This window comes from Balaenoptera physalus (assembly GCF_965194825.1).
Source record: "Balaenoptera physalus genome assembly, chromosome: 15".
NCBI lineage: Eukaryota > Metazoa > Chordata > Mammalia > Artiodactyla > Balaenopteridae > Balaenoptera > Balaenoptera physalus.
Window position 1 is genome coordinate 79,312,701 of NC_138894.1, and position 18,515 is coordinate 79,331,215.

General features: G+C 36.5%; 1 protein-coding gene across 19 annotated transcripts in view; it reads left to right on the top strand.

Moving 5' to 3' along the window:
- Positions 1–18,515, top strand: part of ITSN2 (intersectin 2) — a gene marked incomplete at its 3' end in the record, with an annotated part of 203,066 nt that overhangs the window by 132,436 nt on the left and 52,115 nt on the right. For all 19 annotated transcript variants that reach the window (XM_082427412.1, XM_082427407.1, XM_082427414.1 and 16 more), the window contains 5 exons: positions 3,424–3,593; positions 3,901–4,045; positions 6,617–6,822; positions 8,795–8,859; positions 10,889–11,055. In XM_082427412.1, coding sequence (XP_082283538.1) covers positions 3,424–3,593; positions 3,901–4,045; positions 6,617–6,822; positions 8,795–8,859; positions 10,889–11,055 — 753 coding nt within the window. The remainder of the gene's footprint in view (positions 1–3,423; positions 3,594–3,900; positions 4,046–6,616; positions 6,823–8,794; positions 8,860–10,888; positions 11,056–18,515) is intronic.

An 18,515-nucleotide genomic window follows, 5' to 3' on the forward strand; every position in this document is an offset into this window, starting at 1 on the left:
TTTCCAAGGGGTCAGTATTTTCACACGTCTAATAGGTCTCACGCACAAGATAACAAACAGCAATATCAGTGTCTCTCAATCACATTAAGTTCATCAGATGTATTAAAACGGTAGCCCTTTTTAATTGAGAGTTTTTATACATATTATATGTATATATTTTTAACATCTTTTTTTTTTTTCCTAAATTATCTCTGTTTCAGATAAATAACAGAGCTTAGGAAATAATACTTAAATGAGAACAGTTTGGGCAAATCCTCAGGCTCTATCCTACAAGTGTTCCATTCAGGAAGATCTCAGTACTTCTCCACTTTTTTGTAAAAACTTAACAAGCTGATTCATAACCAAACCACTTTGGAAAAAGAAGAACAAAGTTGGAGATGTTATGTTACCTGATTATAAGGCTTATTATAAAAGTTATAGCAATCAAGATGGTGTAGTATTAGTATCTAGATTGGAAAATAGACAAGTGGAACAGAATAGAATTTGCAAGCTGATTCATAACCAAAACAACTTTGGAAAAAGAAGAACAAAGTTGGAGATCTTATGCTACCTGATTATAAAGCTTATTATAAAAGTTATAGCAATCAGAATGGTGTAGTATTAGTATCTAGATTGGAAAACAGACAAGTGGAACAGAATAGATAAATGGATCTACACCTGCATATTTATATAACTGATTTTTTATAAAGGTGCAAAGGCAACTCAGTGGAGAAAGGATAGTCTTTTTTTTTTTTAATTTATTTATTTATTTATTTATTTTTGGCTGCATTGGGTCTTTGTTGCTGCGCAGGCTTTCTCTAGTTGCGGCGAGCGGGGGCTACTCTTTGTTGAGGTGCGCGGGCTTCTCATTGTGGTGGCTTCTCATGTTGCAGAACGCGGGCTCTAGGGCGCACGGGCTTCAGTAGTTGTGGCACATGGGCTGTAGGCGCACGGGCTTCAGTAGTTGTGGCTCGTGGGCTCTAGAGCGCAGGCTCAGCAGTTGTGGTGCACAGGCTTAGTTGCTCTGCAGCATGTGAGATCTTCCTGGACCAGAGCTCGAACCTGTGTCCCCTGCATTGGCAGGCGGATTCTTACCCACTGCACCACCAGGGAAGTCCTAGTCTTTTCAAAAAAGCAAATGACATTGGAACATTTGGGTATCCATATGCACAAAAATGAATTTTGATTTATTCCTTACAACATACATGAAAGTTAACTCAAAATAGATCAGAGGTAAATCCTGAAATGTAAAACCTAGAACTGTAGAACTTCTAGAAAAAGACATTGGAGAAAATCCTTACAACTTTGGGCTGCTCAAGGATTTCTTAGACTCTTAGACACAACATAGTACAAGGTTTCTTTTTCATAGAGAAGGTTCTATAATTTATTGTGATAATGGTTGCATAAGTGAATATACTAAAATCCATTGATTTGTGTACTTTAAGTGGGAGGATTGTATGGTGAATTATATCTCAATAAAGTCATTATTATCAATAAAATAAGTTAAACATGCATCTACCATATGAGCCAGCCCTCTCACTCCTAGATCTTTACTCGAGAGAATTGAAAGCATATGTCCATACAAAGACAAATGTTTATAGCAGCTTTATTTGTAATAGCCAGAAACTGGAAACAATTCAATCTTCCATCAGTAGGTAAACAGATAGACAAATTGTGGTACATCGTACAATGTAATATTACTCAGCAATAAAATGAAATGAACTATTCACATTCACTACAACATGGATGGATCTCAAAATAATAATAAATAATAGGCCGAGTAAAAGTCAGACCCCCCAGAAAGGGATGTATATTGTGTGATTTTATTTATATAAAGTTCTAGAACATGCAAACTAATTTATAATGACAAAAAGCAGACCAGTGTTTTCCTGGAGATGGGGTGTGGGTCAAGTGGAGGAGTGGGAGGGCGTGCTTTCAGTAGAGCAAAAGGAGACATTTTGGGGTGATAGATATGTTTATTATCTTGGTTGTGTGATTTTTCACAACTGTATACATATGCCAAAACTTATCAAATTTAATACCTTAAATGTGAAATTTATAATATGCTAATTATACCTCAGAAAAAGTGTTTTTAAAAATCTTAATGGATATGGAATCACCATACAAATTCTACATGATTTTGATAGATAAAACACTGTCAAATCTATTTTAGAAAGGTTATCTGAAAAGTGTAGAAAATGGAGTGGAGAACAGAGACATAGTTGGCATATTTATTCAATGAATTAAGCAAATATGTATTATGCTGGACAATGAGTATCAATTAAAAGGCTCACAGACAAATGGAAGAGATACGTGTAAATAAAGAATCACACAGTATGATAATGCATGCTATCTCATGACAGTATGTATGAGATATGACCTAGGTTGGGGGCAGTTAACAGAATCTTGAAGGATGAGTAAAGATTACAGTAGTCTAGGTGTGAAATGAAAAAAGCCTGAAGTAGGTTAGGAGGGTAGGGTTGAAAAAAAAAAAATTCGAAAGAACTTTTAGAAGCAAAATCAACACAGTTTGGATATGGAAGTGTAAGAGAGGTAAGAGCCAAAGTTGTTTTTTTTTTTTAACATATTTATTGGAGTATAATTGCTTTACAATGGTGTGTTAGTTTCTGCTTTATAACAGAGTGAATCAGTTATACATATACATACGTCCCCATATCTCTTCCCTCTTGCATCTCTCTCCCTCCCACCCTCCCTATCCAAAGATTTTTTATTTAGAATGACTAAGTCTTTGATGGTAAGAATAACAGAGATACAGGAATTTAGGAGGAGTAGACTGGGGAAGAAAGCAAGTTCAGTCTTAGGCTTGAGTTGGAAGTTCCTATGGATCATCCAGTTGAAGATATCTGGGAAGTAGTTGAAAGTACAGGCTTATCCCATTAGAAAAAAGAAGTCAGTTCTGCAAATATATCATATAAAGAACTGATCACTATAGAAGTGAGTGGGCCTCTTCCAGAAGTGTATAGTATGAAGTAAGAGAGCCAGTGATAAAACTTGAGGTATCAGCAGTGTTTAAAGGAAAGAGGACCAAGAAGCGGAAGAAGGGGTGCTGTGAGGACAGAGGATGCCAGACTGTAGGAGGGAAATGTCTGGGAGAAGAAATGAAGCTATAAATTACCTCTGTGTTTTACCAGTTGGAAAATAGTATTCAGAAAAAGTTTTCTATTTCTCCTAGAGAGTTCAAAAAGACTCTGATAGGAATGTAAACTATTTTTGTGTATTAACTTGGATAAAATTAAAAATTTAAATTTAAAAAGGCACCTTGTCTGCCATTAGAGATAATAATCTACTGTAGAAAGTGCTTTAGCTGTTTAGTTAGACGGACTTAATTCTGAAAATTAGGCTGCTGGACGGTGGTCTGCATCTCTTTCCTTTGTAAATAAGTGGGTTTCTAACCACTGTTAACCCTACTTTTTGTTTCCATAGGTTGATGAAAAGACCGTAGGAGAACCTGGTTGGCTTTATGGTAGTTTTCAAGGAAATTTTGGCTGGTTTCCATGCAACTATGTAGAAAAAATAACGTCTGAAAAATCTGTGTCGCCTAAGAAGGCCTTACTTCCTCCTACAGTGTCTTTATCTGCTACCTCAACTTCTGAGTAAGTTTTTAGCTAATAATGGAGTTTACACGTCTCTGCAAATGTGTGAACACCTAATATGTATTTGTGTCAACCTGCTACTTAATCATATTGTAATCTGCACTGGACTCTCTAAGAGTACCTTTTGTTCCAAATTCAATTCTGAAGTTTAGTAAATAAAAACATGGGTCAGTAGTTCATAAATTTTTTTTTTTTGCCTAAGTTGTGTTTCAACACAATGTATATTATATACAAATAGATAAATTGGTAGTACTTCATTAGATTCTAAACAATTAAGTATACTTATGTCATATTATTATATTCATAGATCACTTTCTTCAAATCAACCAACATCAGTGACTGATTATCAAAATGTATCGTTTTCAAGCCTAACTGTTAACACATCATGGCAGAAAAAATCAGCTTTTACTCGCACCGTGTCCCCTGTATCTACATCACCTATTCATGGACAGGTATGTATCTTTAATTTTCTTGTGTTTTATTCTTTGACATTGCTCCTGGTTCACATAAAATAGAATGAAGATTTCTGTACAAGGCCATCATTTACTCATTTAACCAGAGTTTGTATCATTTAGTTTCTTTTCTTACCATTCATATGTGATATGAAATTGAAGAAATTATTATTAGAGGTTTCTCAACAATTTATTCTCAGAGTAGCAAGTTGCTACCAGCTAAGGTTTCTGAGCTCAAAATATCATTTTTACAAATCTGATTATAGTCTTAATTTGTAGTTATTGTAAGAAGAGCTTGGGCTTGGGGTTTTTTTGTTTGTGTTTTCCTTAAATAAGTCATTTGTGTGAGAGCTGTGTTATATATATGTTTAGCCTCTGGTTTAGATGTAACCAAGATGCCAGCATTGTCCATTAACATTATTAAAAAGAAATTGCAGACTTCATCAGAATAGAGTCCTTCACTCAAAAAATGTCTATTGTGTGACCACAGGTTCCAGGCATTTATTATGTGCTAGAAATTTAATGGAAAAAAAAAAAAAAACTCTGCCATTAAGAAGTCATAATCTAATGAAGACAAACATATAAATAAATAACTGTATGCGAAGTGTTGTAATAAAGATATTTTATGAAATCTTGAGGGGTATACAGAGGAGAGAGCATTTCAATTCAATCTGTGGGAATTGGAGCAGGCTTCACAATAGGTAAGGCATTTTAGTCGAACCTTCAAAAATGAGCAAGCTTTCACCAAAGAAGGAAGGTTATTCCTGTGAAAGAACAATTTTGGAAAAGTCACTGAGGCATGTTAACAAGAGGTGCTTATAGGAAACAAGTATTGTTTATAGTGTGGCTAGAGTACAGGATTCATGGCGAAAGGGTTAAGTGAAGTTGGAATGAGAGGTTGAGGTTTATTTGTGAAGCATTTAATACCATGCTAAGCAACTGGCAGTGGAAAGCCCATGAAGGTTTTTAAGAGGAGAGTTGAAGTGTATGTTTTAGAAGGATAACTCTGGCAGTAGTATAGAGGCCAGATTGGTGGAAGGAAGCAAATGGAGGAGACCAACAAAGGGAGGATATTACGATAGCTAAGTAACAGATGATGTGAACCAGTAATGAAAATATATAGAAGAGGAGATGGACTTAAAAGAGTATTAGGAGTCAGCACAAAATTGGCAATTCATTGAATGTGAAGAGTGAGGAAGAAGTTGGAGTTAAACATACCTCTTCAGGGTCTTTAGCTTGAGTAACTGAGAGGATGGCAGTACCGGAGGAGTGGGTTTTGTGGATTCTAAAAATGATTACATTTCAGACGTGCAACTTAGGTATTTGTAGGAGGGACAACCTGCTGGGAAGGCCCAGCAGGCAGCTTGATTTACAAGTCTGGAGCTCAAAAGATAAAGTTATAATTAAGATACAGATTTGAGAAATCATAGGCATACATCAGATTATTTAGGGAAATCATGTAAAACAGGAAGGGAAAGAGACTGGACCAAAGAGGAGCCATCAGTCACCAGAGAGTGAACTTCACGAACTGCAGGGGTTTTAGTGATGTCAGCACTGTTCAGAGATCAGAGAAGGTAAGGGTTTGCAAGAAGCTTTGGCTCTGATGTTATCAATGATCTTGTCAAGAGATTCAGTATTGTGATGGTTACAGAACCTAAATTAGAATGGACTGAGGGGTGAAATTGGAAAGCAAGTTTAAGACTGTTCTTTCTTTAAGGAAGTTAGAAGTAGAAGTAAGGGGACTTCCCTGGTGGTCCAGTGGTTAAGACTCCACACTCCCAATGCAGAGGGCCTGAGTTCAATCCCTGGTCAGGGAACTAGATCCCGAATGCCACAACTAAAGATCCCGCATGCAGCAACTAAGATCCCAGTACAGCCAAATAAATATTTTTTAAAAATTATAAAAAAGAAGTAGAAGTAAGTAGAGAAGTGGAAAATTAAAGATTCAAGAGAGAGAATTCACAGTGTTACAAAATATTGTTAGAAGGTGGGAGGACATGATAGAAAGTTTAGAGCACAGGTAAAGAGGCTAGCCCTATCAACAAAATGAAAACACTCCTTCCTCTGAGAGAAGAAGGAAAGAAAGAAGGATGCATAAGAATACGAAGACATTATGAGACAGAAAACAGAAAAGTGGAGGGAGGCCCATCACAACTGCATCTCCATTCCTAGTGGAATAAACAGAATCCACTGCAGTGAGGAGACTTTGGAAACTGGAGGAGAGAAAGGGTTTCCCTTTTCATTTGTTCTATGATACATACTTGATGGATCTATGAGTACACTTCTTGAGTACCCAGGGTTTACCTTCCATACCTGTGATACTTAGTGCCAAGATGTTTCCTTGAGTGGTAGGTGTTGGGTCTTTAATTTCACAGAAGGCTATTCAGGTGGTTGTCTGTCATATATAATTTTAAGTCGGTTAGTAGGTTAAGTCACCATTGATATTAAGTCACCACCACACCAAACTGGTCTGCTGTTTGAACAGTAAGTATGTTATATACTAGAAGACAAAAATCATGGTTACCATTGTGTTTTTTGTTTGTTTTTAATTTTGTGGTTTTGATTTCACAGGGACAGGTTGTAGAAAACCTAAAAGCACAGGCCCTTTGTTCCTGGACTGCAAAGAAAGATAACCACTTGAACTTCTCAAAACATGATATCATTACTGTCTTGGAGCAGCAAGAAAATTGGTGGTTTGGGGAGGTGCATGGAGGAAGAGGATGGTTTCCAAAATCTTACGTCAAAATCATCCCTGGGAGTGAAGTCAGGCGGGAAGAGTAAGCATTTTTGTGTGTTTACATGAGGCGTGGATGTTGGTATTTTCACTGATGAGTCAGCCACAGTACAGTCGGCTGTGCAGGAAAATTAAAAGTTTATGCTTGAGTTTGATATCAGAAGGGTGATTCCTAGAGCGAAAAAAATCATACCTCAGATGATTTGTACCAATTTTAGAATATCTTTTATTCTAGTTATTTCAGATTCCTAAAGTTTTCAAAGTGCTTAAAATTTTAGATCTGTTGCTTTCTTTATACTAACATCAGGTCAGTTAGAGAAGTTATTTTTCATTTCCTTTGGAGGTTTCTCCCTTATTATTTACTGTAAATTGTCAATATTTAGACAAATCAATTCCGAGGGCCTCGCCTTTGCCAGAGTGAGGCGTTCCCATCTCTGGTCCTCCAGAGTTCCCTGAACATCACGTTTCTTACAGCTCATGACACACTGTGTTGTAGTTATTTACTTTCTTACCTATATCCCTTATTAGGTCATAAGCTCCAGGAGGGTGGGATTCACATCTTTTTTGTTCATTTTTCAGTGTTTCCATACCTAGTGTGATCTTAATGCATAGTAGCTGCTCAATCATATTTCCTTAGTAAATGAGGAGAGAAGCAAATGAAAGGACAGTCAAATGAATGAACTTTTGCGTGAACAAAAAACAAAACCAGATAAGGTCTCTGGCCTTTGTTTCCCAGTCTGTAGGGGAGTCAGGTCATCAAACATATTTAATACAAACAAATAAGTACTCTAATATAGCCGTGGGTAATTATCACTTGTGTTTTATATGGAGGTTGATCTAAATAGAAAAGCAAAAAGATTTATTGAAAAGGAACGGGGTCTTTGGAAATCAAGAGCCTTGAGTTCTGATTCTGCTATTTTTGCCAGACTGTATGGGGTAACCTACTCGGTCTCTAGTTTTTTAATTGATTGAATGAAAATAATAAACTAAAAAATCTTTAAAAATCCTTTCAGTGCTAAGGTTCTGTGCATCAATTTTCAGTTCACATGCAGAAATTTACTTTTCAGCCTGACATGGAATTTTAGATTTAGAGTGTGTAATAACAGGAACAGCAGCAGCAATGCATGGCTGACGTGTATGGGGCGCTGTGCTAGACCCTTTACAGTAGTTACCTGATTTAAACTCCATGGCATTTTACAGCGAAGGAAAACTTACACACAAAGGGATTAAGTTTAAATGCCTTAAAGGACATTTCTTCTAACTTTTCATTCAATTACTGATCTTTTCTAACAGACAAGGCATGCAACTCGAAATGCTGCAGTAATGGAGAATTCAGCAAGGCAGTCCATTCAGTGTGCCCATGAGTTGTAGTAAGGGTCCACTCTGTTAACCTGTAAACTGCTTCACTGTACAATTTACTCACAGGTCCCGGGGAGCCCTGGTGTATTCTACAGATGTCTAGTTCTTTAAATGCCACAGTTTTCCAGATTTTTGAAAACAGTTTCCTGGGTTAAGTTGGAAATAAAAGCTATGTATGTTCCAAAATGTAAAAATAAAGTTCTGTCATTTTTACATATTTTTAAATGTACTGTGCTCTAAACAAGTAGTAAAATTTATATATTGCCCTTATTTTTCTCTAAACCGAGCCAAGTCCCACGTGTGCTTTACCAAATAACTGCCCATTTACCAGTGTCTCATGTCTTTTAAGTTACTTTAGAAAGGCAAAATATCTCACATTTGAAAAACTATTTATAAATCATATTGAAATTACTTCAATAGATTTTAAAAATTTAGTAGTTTGTAAGTAGGCAGTTCTTAATCCACTAGGATTTTGCTTATGAGGCTATTTCTAGCCTGTGTACTGAGACAATATTTCAATTAATTTTAGCCCTTAAAAGAATGCACTGCTAAAACCTCCTGTTTTCGTCAAATCACCTTTCTTGTTTATTTACTTGTTGATGTCTTTTTTTGTTATTTTATTATTTTTTTTATCTGTTTGTGTGTATATTTGGCAGACCAGAAGCTCTGTATGCAGCTGTAAACAAGAAACCTACCTCTGCAGCCTGTACAGTGGGAGAAGGTGAGCTTTTGGCAATTTATAAATTAGATGGAAGTCAAATTAGCCACTGACTGATTATCTGACTTCCCACAGTTGTTACTCTCCTTGCTTCTGTGTCTTCATTGTTAAAGTGAGGTTAGGAAAACCTGCTCCTGCTCTATTTCACATGAATATTGAGGATATAGAAAATATATAGCTGAAAATACTTGACGCTTTTAGAAAATCAGTACTATAAAAATTCAGCATAGACTGCCTCAATAAATAAGATCATAGATAAGTGTTGCAATGAGATAGCATGAAGTTTTTTGTTTTCCTTTTATTATATATCTAGATTATAGATGTTTAGAATATAAGGAAATTTCAGTACATTTAGTTGTTTATGAATTGCACTTGTTTTTTTGTTTTTGTTTTTTTTTGGCCATACTGCGCGGCTTGTGGGATTTTTAGTTCCCTGACCAGGGATTGAACCCGGGCCCTCAGCAGTGAGAGTGCAGAGTCCTAACCACTGGACCGCCAGGGAATTCCCTGAATTGCATTTTAATTACAGTGTACCATATAAATCATTAAGTAGGATTTGAAATCAAGATACACTTTAATCATAAATATTACAAAGAAATTTTTTATTGCCCTTTGGGTTGTTTGAGTATCTTAATTTTGATAATGTGCTGAAAAATGTCTACCCTTATTTCAGACAATATTTTTATTTAATAGTTGTATAGGTTTATAAATGAATTATATATTCATTGTAAAATTAGTTGAACAGTTTAAGTACATTTTGTTTATATTGCTCAAGAAAATCAGTTTAATGGTAAATTAAACAGTTTATTCAGTATCTACTACAGTAGAGATTGTATGCTAGAGCCTGAAATATACACGGATGAATAAAATACAATTTCCCAAGTGCTCACAGTAAAATGGGAAGGCTAGGCATATAATTGTAATAAATTCTATATAATGAATGAACAAAAACATAATTTTGAGTAGGACCTATGAATCCAAAGAGGTGGCCATGTTGAATCATCTTAAACAATGAGTAGGTTCTTGCTTAGTGACGAAGAGAAAGCTTGGTGGACAGAGGGAAAGGTATGAGCCAAGGCTCAGCTGTGAAAGGTTAGGGAACTCGAGTCACCAGCAAGGCTGGAACCAGAGGTTTACTGTGGAATAGCTGCAGTGGAATGATCCTAGGAAAGTGGTGAGGAGCATTTTGGAAAGGACCTCGCTTGATGCAACATACCTTACTTAACCTTGTAATCATTTTTCGTTTTGTTAAGTCAGCTAAATTGAATAATATGGGAATGTGGATAGTAAATAGTTTCTGGATACTGGTTCTGGCCATCTCCAGTTTATGATCTACAGAGCAAATTTCATGTCAACAAATACAAATAGTACTAGAAGAAAGAAAAAGAGACTTCTAAAACCTGGTCATTGACTGTTTCTTCTAAGTACTTGTAATCATCTGAACAAAAAAACAAAGCCAGTATAAAAACTTAGACATTTTCCTTAGGGTTATTCATGAACAAATATTTATTGAGCATCTATTCTATGCCAAGCACTGTGCTAGGAGCTGGACCATTGTGATGGAAATTGGCCTCTGTACTGATGTCAGCTGAATAGTGGGCATTTCCATAACTGTATGTAAAAGAATTAAAGAGAAAAGAATTTAGCAGATTAAACTATACTTTATGTAAGAAGGTTAAAAAAAAACTTTTCATGTCTTGACTCTCTGTAAAGATACTGATATCTCTTTGTAGTTTTGGGGTTATTCTCTGTGACATGGTGATGATGATCATGGTGATGACGATACAGTTGGGGAAAAAAGAAACCCTGTGATAAAGTTTTATGTTCAGTCAAAGACGTAATCTTTTTCGAAGAAATTACTAAATAATTACTTCATTCCATTTTCTACCTTAATATCTCTTTACATTAGGTTTCCTTAAGTCACAACGTCTTTTCCAGCAAAATTACTCAAGATCTTGGAGATCAACATTTTTTTTTTTACTTCTGTAACCTTGCAACCAAAACTAGTTTCGTTTTGCTTTGTTTCCTACAGAGTATATTGCACTTTATCCGTATTCAAGTGTAGAACCTGGAGATTTGACTTTCACTGAAGGTGAAGAAATATTGGTGACCCGGAAAGATGGAGAATGGTGGACAGGAAGTATCGGAGATAGAACTGGAATTTTTCCATCAAATTACGTCAAACCAAAAGATCACGAGGTAGAGTTATTTTGATATAGAAACAGAAGCATTCCATTCCTGTTGATCAGGGTTCATATTTAAAACAGATGCATGTATATGGTTTTGGTCAGGCTGCTTTGGTTACAAGGAAACCACTTAAGGTAGCTCCAGTAAAATGTAGTTTATTATAGGGATCCTGTTAGATAAGGGCAAAACTCTTTCTATGAAATTCCAAGGACAAGAGCCATAGATAGGGCTGGGCCTCATGATAACTGAAGTTAGGGAATGGTCTGGATTCAGGGAGGCTTACAAGGGACCGCCCTGAAGAAGTCTGTAAATCTTTAAGGCTCTGACATTAATGTGACCTAGCCCACACTCTGAGTTCCTGCTGCTTTTCATCCCACCACTAGTATGATATAGTGCAGCAGTTCTCAGACTTTTTGGTTTCAGGAACTTTTTACATTCTTAAAAATTATTAGGGACTCCAAAGTTTCTGAAAATATATGGATTATATCTAGCAATACTTTCCATATTAGAAATTAAAACAGAAATTTTAAAAATATTTATTAATTCATTTTGAAATAACAAAATTAAACCCATTATATGATGACATAAATAACTTGCTTTTTTAAAATTTTTATTTTATTTTATTTTTTTTTTTAATTTATATTCTCTTGCACATAAAAGTCATAAGCACGTATGTATAAATATATTTTTTTTCCTCATTTTAAGAACCTATCCCACTTTATTTTTTATTATTATTTTTTTGTAAGTGTCCAATGAACGTTTATTATTACTATTATTATCATTACTGTTACCACTACTTCTCCTCTTTTAGGAATAAAGGGAGAGAGGAAGTGTGCATGTAGGTAGAATTTTTCTCCACCTCTACTTCCGACAGACAATTTGAGATTTAGAAGCCTCTGGAGCAGTAGTTCTTAAACTTTTCTAACTCAGAGAGGCTGGTGAAAATTACAACCTCTCCTTGAGTAAATTCACCTACACACAAAATATTGTATACAATTTTGTGAGTGGGATAAGGACCCTTAGAAGGGATTCGCCCTTTTAGCATAAACTCTAGACTTGCCAGGGTGGTGGGACAAGGAGCCAGATGCAGTTCTATAGGCAGTGTTTACAAGCACTGTATTACGTGTGGAGATAGAACACAGACACATTTAAAAGAGACTTTAAAATAGCCACTAACCTCATGTAGCCAACATTCAACGGAGTAATAATTAATATGTGTCCAAGCCTCTGTTGAACATTCTGTAAAATGCAAAGATCTATAAGATTCTAGACGTCAGGGTCTCAGATTCTAGACCAGAGTCATGTTCAAAGTCCAGAGGCACGGAGCCAGGAGCCAGCTTGCTGGAAGTGGCGACTGAGTGGCTACACTCATTACTGTAAAGCTAATGATGAATTACAAACATATTTACTGAGCTGCTGCAGTCAATAAAAGCCCCAATTAAGGCACCATTAAGGGACTTAACAGTGTAGTGGTGGGGAAGACATTCCTGAAAAGGTTTAATGATCTCAGATCCTGACATAGCCGGGAAGTCATTAGTCATTAATGCCACGTCTGGATCTCGATTATGAAGTTCTCTATAAGAAAACACTTGGCATATAATAGCACACAAGATTATACCTGATTTGTTACAGAGAGCAAGATATACCTTTTCAAACTATTTTTAAATCTCTATGTGTTCAGGTAAGAAAAGTGGCCAATTATGAGCAGAAACTGCCTAGTGAAAATCCATAGCATGATCTCATGCCAATAAGATAAGCATTACCACTCAAGTAAAAAATAATAATAATGGAAATACAAAATGGAACATGGTATTGTACTGCTTAATAAGACTGTGACTGCGCCTATAAAGTAATTCGATTAATTCCCAGTGTAATGTATGGAAACTCCTTTAACGTAAAGCTACATTGAACCTAGAGAAAATTAAGCAGAGAGAGTCTCTGCCTTCTTAAGTATTCATGCACTTACTCGTTCATTCAACAGCTGTTCACTGAGAGCATCTGTGTAAGGCTTGGTCGGGGGCACTAGGAAACAGGTGAACAAAGCAGTCAAGGTTCTCATGAAAGGTACAGTCCAAATAAATGATGATCGACTGTGATAAGTACAGTGAAGGAACAAACATGGTGCAGGTAACAACAGACTGAAGATCTTTTAAGATGAGGTGGTCAAGGGAAGGCCTCTGAGGAGCTGGTTCAACAAAGACCTGAATTGTAAAGAGGCCAGTCTTGAAAAGGCAAGCAGGGGAAGAAATGAGGGGTGGAACTTTTTGGCTATTTAGCATCTGAATTCCTTCTCTGAATTCCTTCCCACGGTGTGAGTCTTGGTAAGGGGCAGGCTTCTCCGAAGCCCACCTACTCACTTTCCTAGCCTTCCTTGCAGTTAGAGTTTGGGAACATGACCCAGGCTTGGTCAGAGTCATCTGTCCAAGGCAGTGAATCAGGAACTAGTGATACCAAAAAGCAGAGCTGAGAATTTTCTTTTGGTGGCAGTGAGTGTGGTAGCAACATTCAGTTTGTTGGAGCAGTGATTCCAGGATATCCTTGTCTAAGGGAGCGTTGCATTCAGAGGCAAAGGCAACGGAGCCCTCTTCAGGCTGGTTCTGGGTGTGATTTTGCCTGAAGTTCTGTTTGTCCAGCTTTGCTTTATCTCTTCCTAATCTCCAAACCTCGTATTGCAGCCTTCCTGGAAATTCTGTGAGCCACCCAATCAATACACTCCATTTCTCTTAGGCTTAAATCAGCCAGAGTCGGTTTCTGATGATTCCATCTAAAAATCCTGATAGACTGGAATACGTTTCAGGTAGACGCATGTGCAATAGCCCTAAGGTGAGAGGAGAGGGAGACAGAGCTTGGAGGAACCGAGAAAAACCCTGAGTGGCAGCATTAGTGAAAAAGGTAGCAAGTGAACAAGATGGGTGCCGCCGGCGAGCCAGGCAAGAGCCAGAGCAAGCAGGTATGCGTAGCTGAAGCCGGAACTGTGCTGGGCCTAGCCTTTTCTCAGGGACACTCAAGTAGCTCCCGTGTCCTGATGGGATGTGTCTCTACTGGTCTCTGAGGACTCTGAGGCAGCGCTGAAGGGTTCTGGTTGGGTGGTTGCCACTCTGCTGTGCCAAAGAATTCCAGACTGTTCTCTACTGAGAAGGCTAAGCCTGAACTTGCCATTTCCAGCTCTGTGAGATCGCTCTCTCTTTCTCTCCTTTAAGTACCAAGATATGTATCTCTAAAGGCATTTATAGCATTAATTTGGTTATATGTTTTTGAGTGTCATATCCATCATCAGACACTAGCTAACTCCCTGGGGTCACTGTGGGGAGGTGGGATGATTGCATGCCTTGGATTAAAACAGATCTGGATTTTATCTCAGACAAGTTGCTTCACTACTCTGAACCACAGTTTCTCATTTGAAAAATGAGGCTACTAGTACCTCATTGAGGATTACATGCAGTGTAAGTTACTACGCAGTGCCTACCACATAGTAGGCACTCTGTGATACTAGTCCTTTGTTCCTTAGTATTTCATGGAATTGAATAGAATCTTCTGCAGCTAGGAAAACAATATAAAATCCTTGCTTTTGTGCTTACCTTATTGTAAAGTGCTAATTTAGAATAAAGTAACTTACATTGCTTTCTTAGTTCAGAATCTGATCATGATAATTTCCTTTTTCTTAAAAATTCCCTAAGCAGTTATTGCCATTTATTCAGTTCACTCCAGCAAAATTACTACCCCAAAAAAAGAGACCATTTTTCCCCTTCTAACATCCTTATATTAATGATGTAGACTACAATTAAAACACTACATCCAAAAGCAGAAGGTAGATTTTGTTATTCTTGAGAAACAGAGGAAGATATTACTCAAGTCCTGTTTCTCTTAGCCAAAATATTCCCTTATGTAATATTCCTTGGGCTTGAGTCTTTTTCATTTTAAGAACTTGAAATCATAGATGTTCTATAGGTTTGTCATTGATTGACCAAATATGTAACTCAGCTCTGAAGATATTAAAAACTTTAAAACATCACAAAACAAAAGTCCTAGAGCCTCCCAAGCCCCTTGCTTACTAACTTGAACACCTTAATTTAATCTAATAAATTGACAGTCTTTTAGAGTCCTTATCTTTCCTCCTTGGCTGCCGACCTTTTTCTTTTTTTTTTAATTTATTTTTTTTTGAATTTTATTTAATTTATTTTTTTATACAGCAGGTTCTTATTAGTTATCCATTTTATACATATTAGTTTATATATGTCAATCCCAATCTCCCAATTCATCCCACCACCACCACCACTTTCCCCCCTTGTTGTCCATACATTTGTTCTCTACATCTTTGTCTCTATTTCTGCCCTGCACACTGGTTCATCTGTACCATTTTTCTAGGTTCCACATATATGCATTAATATACGATATTTGTTTTTCTCTTTCTGACTTACTTCACTCTGTATGACAGTCTCTAGATCCATCAACGTCTCAACAAATGACTCAATTTCGTTCCTTTTTATGGTTGAGTAATATTCCATTGTATATATGTACCACATCTTCTTTATCCATTAGTCTGTTGATGGGCACTTAGGTTGCTTCCATGACCTGGCTATTGTAAATAGTGTTGCAGTGAACATTGGGGTGCATGTGTCTTTTTGAATTATGGTTTTCTCAGGGTATATGCCCAGTAGTGGGATTGCTGAGTCATATGGTAATTCTATTTTTAGTTTTTTAAGGAACCTCCATACTCTTCTCCGTAGTGGCTGTATCAGTTTACATTCCCACCAACAGTGCAAGAGGGTTCCCTTTTCTCCACACCCTCTCCAGCATTTGTTGTTTGTAGATTTTCTGATGATGCCCATTCTAACTGGTGTGAGGTGATACCTCATTGTAGTTTTGATTTGCATTTCTCTAATAAGTAGTGAGGTTGAGCAGCTTTTCATGTGCTTCTTGGCCATCTGTATGTCTTATTTGGAGAAATGTCTATTTAGGTCTTCTGCCTATTTTTGGATTGGGTTGTTTGCTTTTTTAATATTGAGCTGCATGAGCTGTTTATATATTTTGGAGATTAATCCTTTGTCCGTTGATTCGTTTGCAAATATTTTCTCCCATTCTGAGGGTTGTCTTTTCGTCTTGTTTATGGTTTCATTTGCTGTGCAAAAGCTTTGAAGTTTCATTAGGTCCCATTTGTTTATTTTTGTTTTTATTTCCATTACTCTAGGAGGTGGATCAAAAAAGATCTTGCTGTGGTTTATGTCAAAGAGTGTTCTTCCTATGTTTTCCTCTAAGAGTTTTATAGTGTCCAGTCTTACATTTAGGTCTCGAATCCATTTTGAGTTCATTTTTGTGTATGGTGTTAGGGAGTGTTCTAATTTCATTCTTTTACATGTAGCTGTCCAGTTTTCCCAACACCACTTATTGAAGAGACTGTCTTTTCTCCATTGTATATCTTTGCCTGCTTTGTCATAGATTAGTTGACCATAGGTGCGTGGGTTTATCTCTGGGCTTTTCTATCTTATTCCATTGATCTATGTTTCTGTTTTTGTGCCAGTACCATATTGTCTTGATTACTGTAGCTTTGTAGTTTAGTCTGAAGTCAGGGAGTCTGATTGCTCCAGCTCAGTTTTTTTCCCTCAAGACTGCTTTGGCTATTCAGGGTCTTTTATGTCTCCATACAAATTTGAAGATGATTTGTTCTAGTTCCGTAAAGAATGCCATTGGTAGTTTGATAGGGATTGCATTGAATCTGTAGATTGCTTTGGGTAGTATAGTCATTTTCACAATATTGATTCTTCCAATCCAAGAACATGGTATATCTCTCCATCTGTTGGTATCATCTTTAATTTCTTTCATCAGTGTCTTATAGTTTTCTGCATACAGGTCTTTTGTCTCCCTAGGTAGATTTATTCCTAGGTATTTTATTCTTTTTGTTGCAGTGGTAAATGGGAGTGTTTCCTTAATTTCTCTTTCAGATTTTTCATCATTAGTGTATAGGAATGCAAGAGATTTCTGTGCATTAATTTTGTATCCTGCAACTTTACCAGATTCATTGATTAGCTCTAGTAATTTTCTGGTGGCATCTTTAGGATTCTATGTATAGTATCATGTCATCTGCAAACAGTGACAGTTTTGCTTCTTTTCAATTTGTATTCCTTTTATTACTTTTTCTTCTCTGATTGCCATGGCTAGGACTTCCAAAACTATGTTGAATAATAGTGGTGAGAGTGGACATCCTTGTCTTGTTCCTGATCTTAGAGGAAATGCTTTCAGTTTTTCACCATTGAGAATGATGTTTGCTGTGGGTTTGTCGTATATGGCCTTTATTATGTTGAGGTAGGTTCCCTTTATGCCCATTTTCTGGAGAGTTTTTATCATAAGTGGGTGTTGAAGTTTGTCAAAAGCTTTTTCTGCATCTATTGAGATGATCATATGGTTTTTATTCTTCAGTTTGTTAATATGGTGTATCACATTGATTGATTTGTGTATATTGAAGAATCCTTGCATCCCTGGGATAAATCCCACTTGATTGTGGTGTATGATCCTTTTAATGTGTTGTTGGATTCTGTTTACTAGTATTTTGTTGAGGATTTTTGCATCTATATTCATGAGTGATATTGGTCTGTAATTTTCTTTTTTTGTTGTATCTTTGTCTGGTTTTGGTATCAGGGTGATGGTGGCCTCATAGAATGAGTTTGGGAGTGTTCCTTCCTCTGCAATTTTTTGGAAAAGTTTGAGAAGGATGGATGTTAGCTCTTCTCTGTTTGATAGAATTCACCTCTGAAGCCATCAGGTCCGGGACTTTTGTTTGTTGGAAGATTTTTAATCACAGTTTCAATTTCATTACTTGTGTTTGGTCTGTTCATATTTTCTATTTCTTCCTGGTTCAGTCTTGGAGGGTTATACCTTTCTAAGAATTTGTCCATTTCTTCCATATTGTCCATTTTATTGGCATACTTCGTATTTCTGAGCTGTCTGTTGTAACTTCTCCTTCTTCATTTCTAATTTTATTGATTTGAGTCCTCTCCCTCTTTTTCTTGATGAGTCTGGCTAATGGTTTATCAATTTTGTTTATCTTCTCAAAGAACCAGCTTTTAGTTTTATTGATCTTTGCTATTGTTTTCTTTGTTTCGATTTCATTTATTTCTGCTCTGATCTTTATTATTTCTTCCCTTCTACTAACTTTGGGTTTTGTTTGTTCTTCTTTCTCTAGTTCCTTTAGGTGTAAGGTTAGATTGTTTATTTGAGATTTTTCTTGTTTCTTGAGGTAGGCTTGTATAGCTATAAACTTCCCTCTTAGAACTGCTTTTGCTGCATCCCATAGGTTTTGGATCATCGTGTTTTCATTGTCATTTGTCTCTAGGTATTTTTTTATTTCCTCTTTAATTTCTTCAGTGATCTCTTGGTTATTTAGTAACGTATTGTTTAGCCTCCATGTGTTTGTGTTTTTTATGTTTTTTTCCCTTTAATTGATTTCTAATCTCATAGCGTTGTGGTCAGAAAAGATG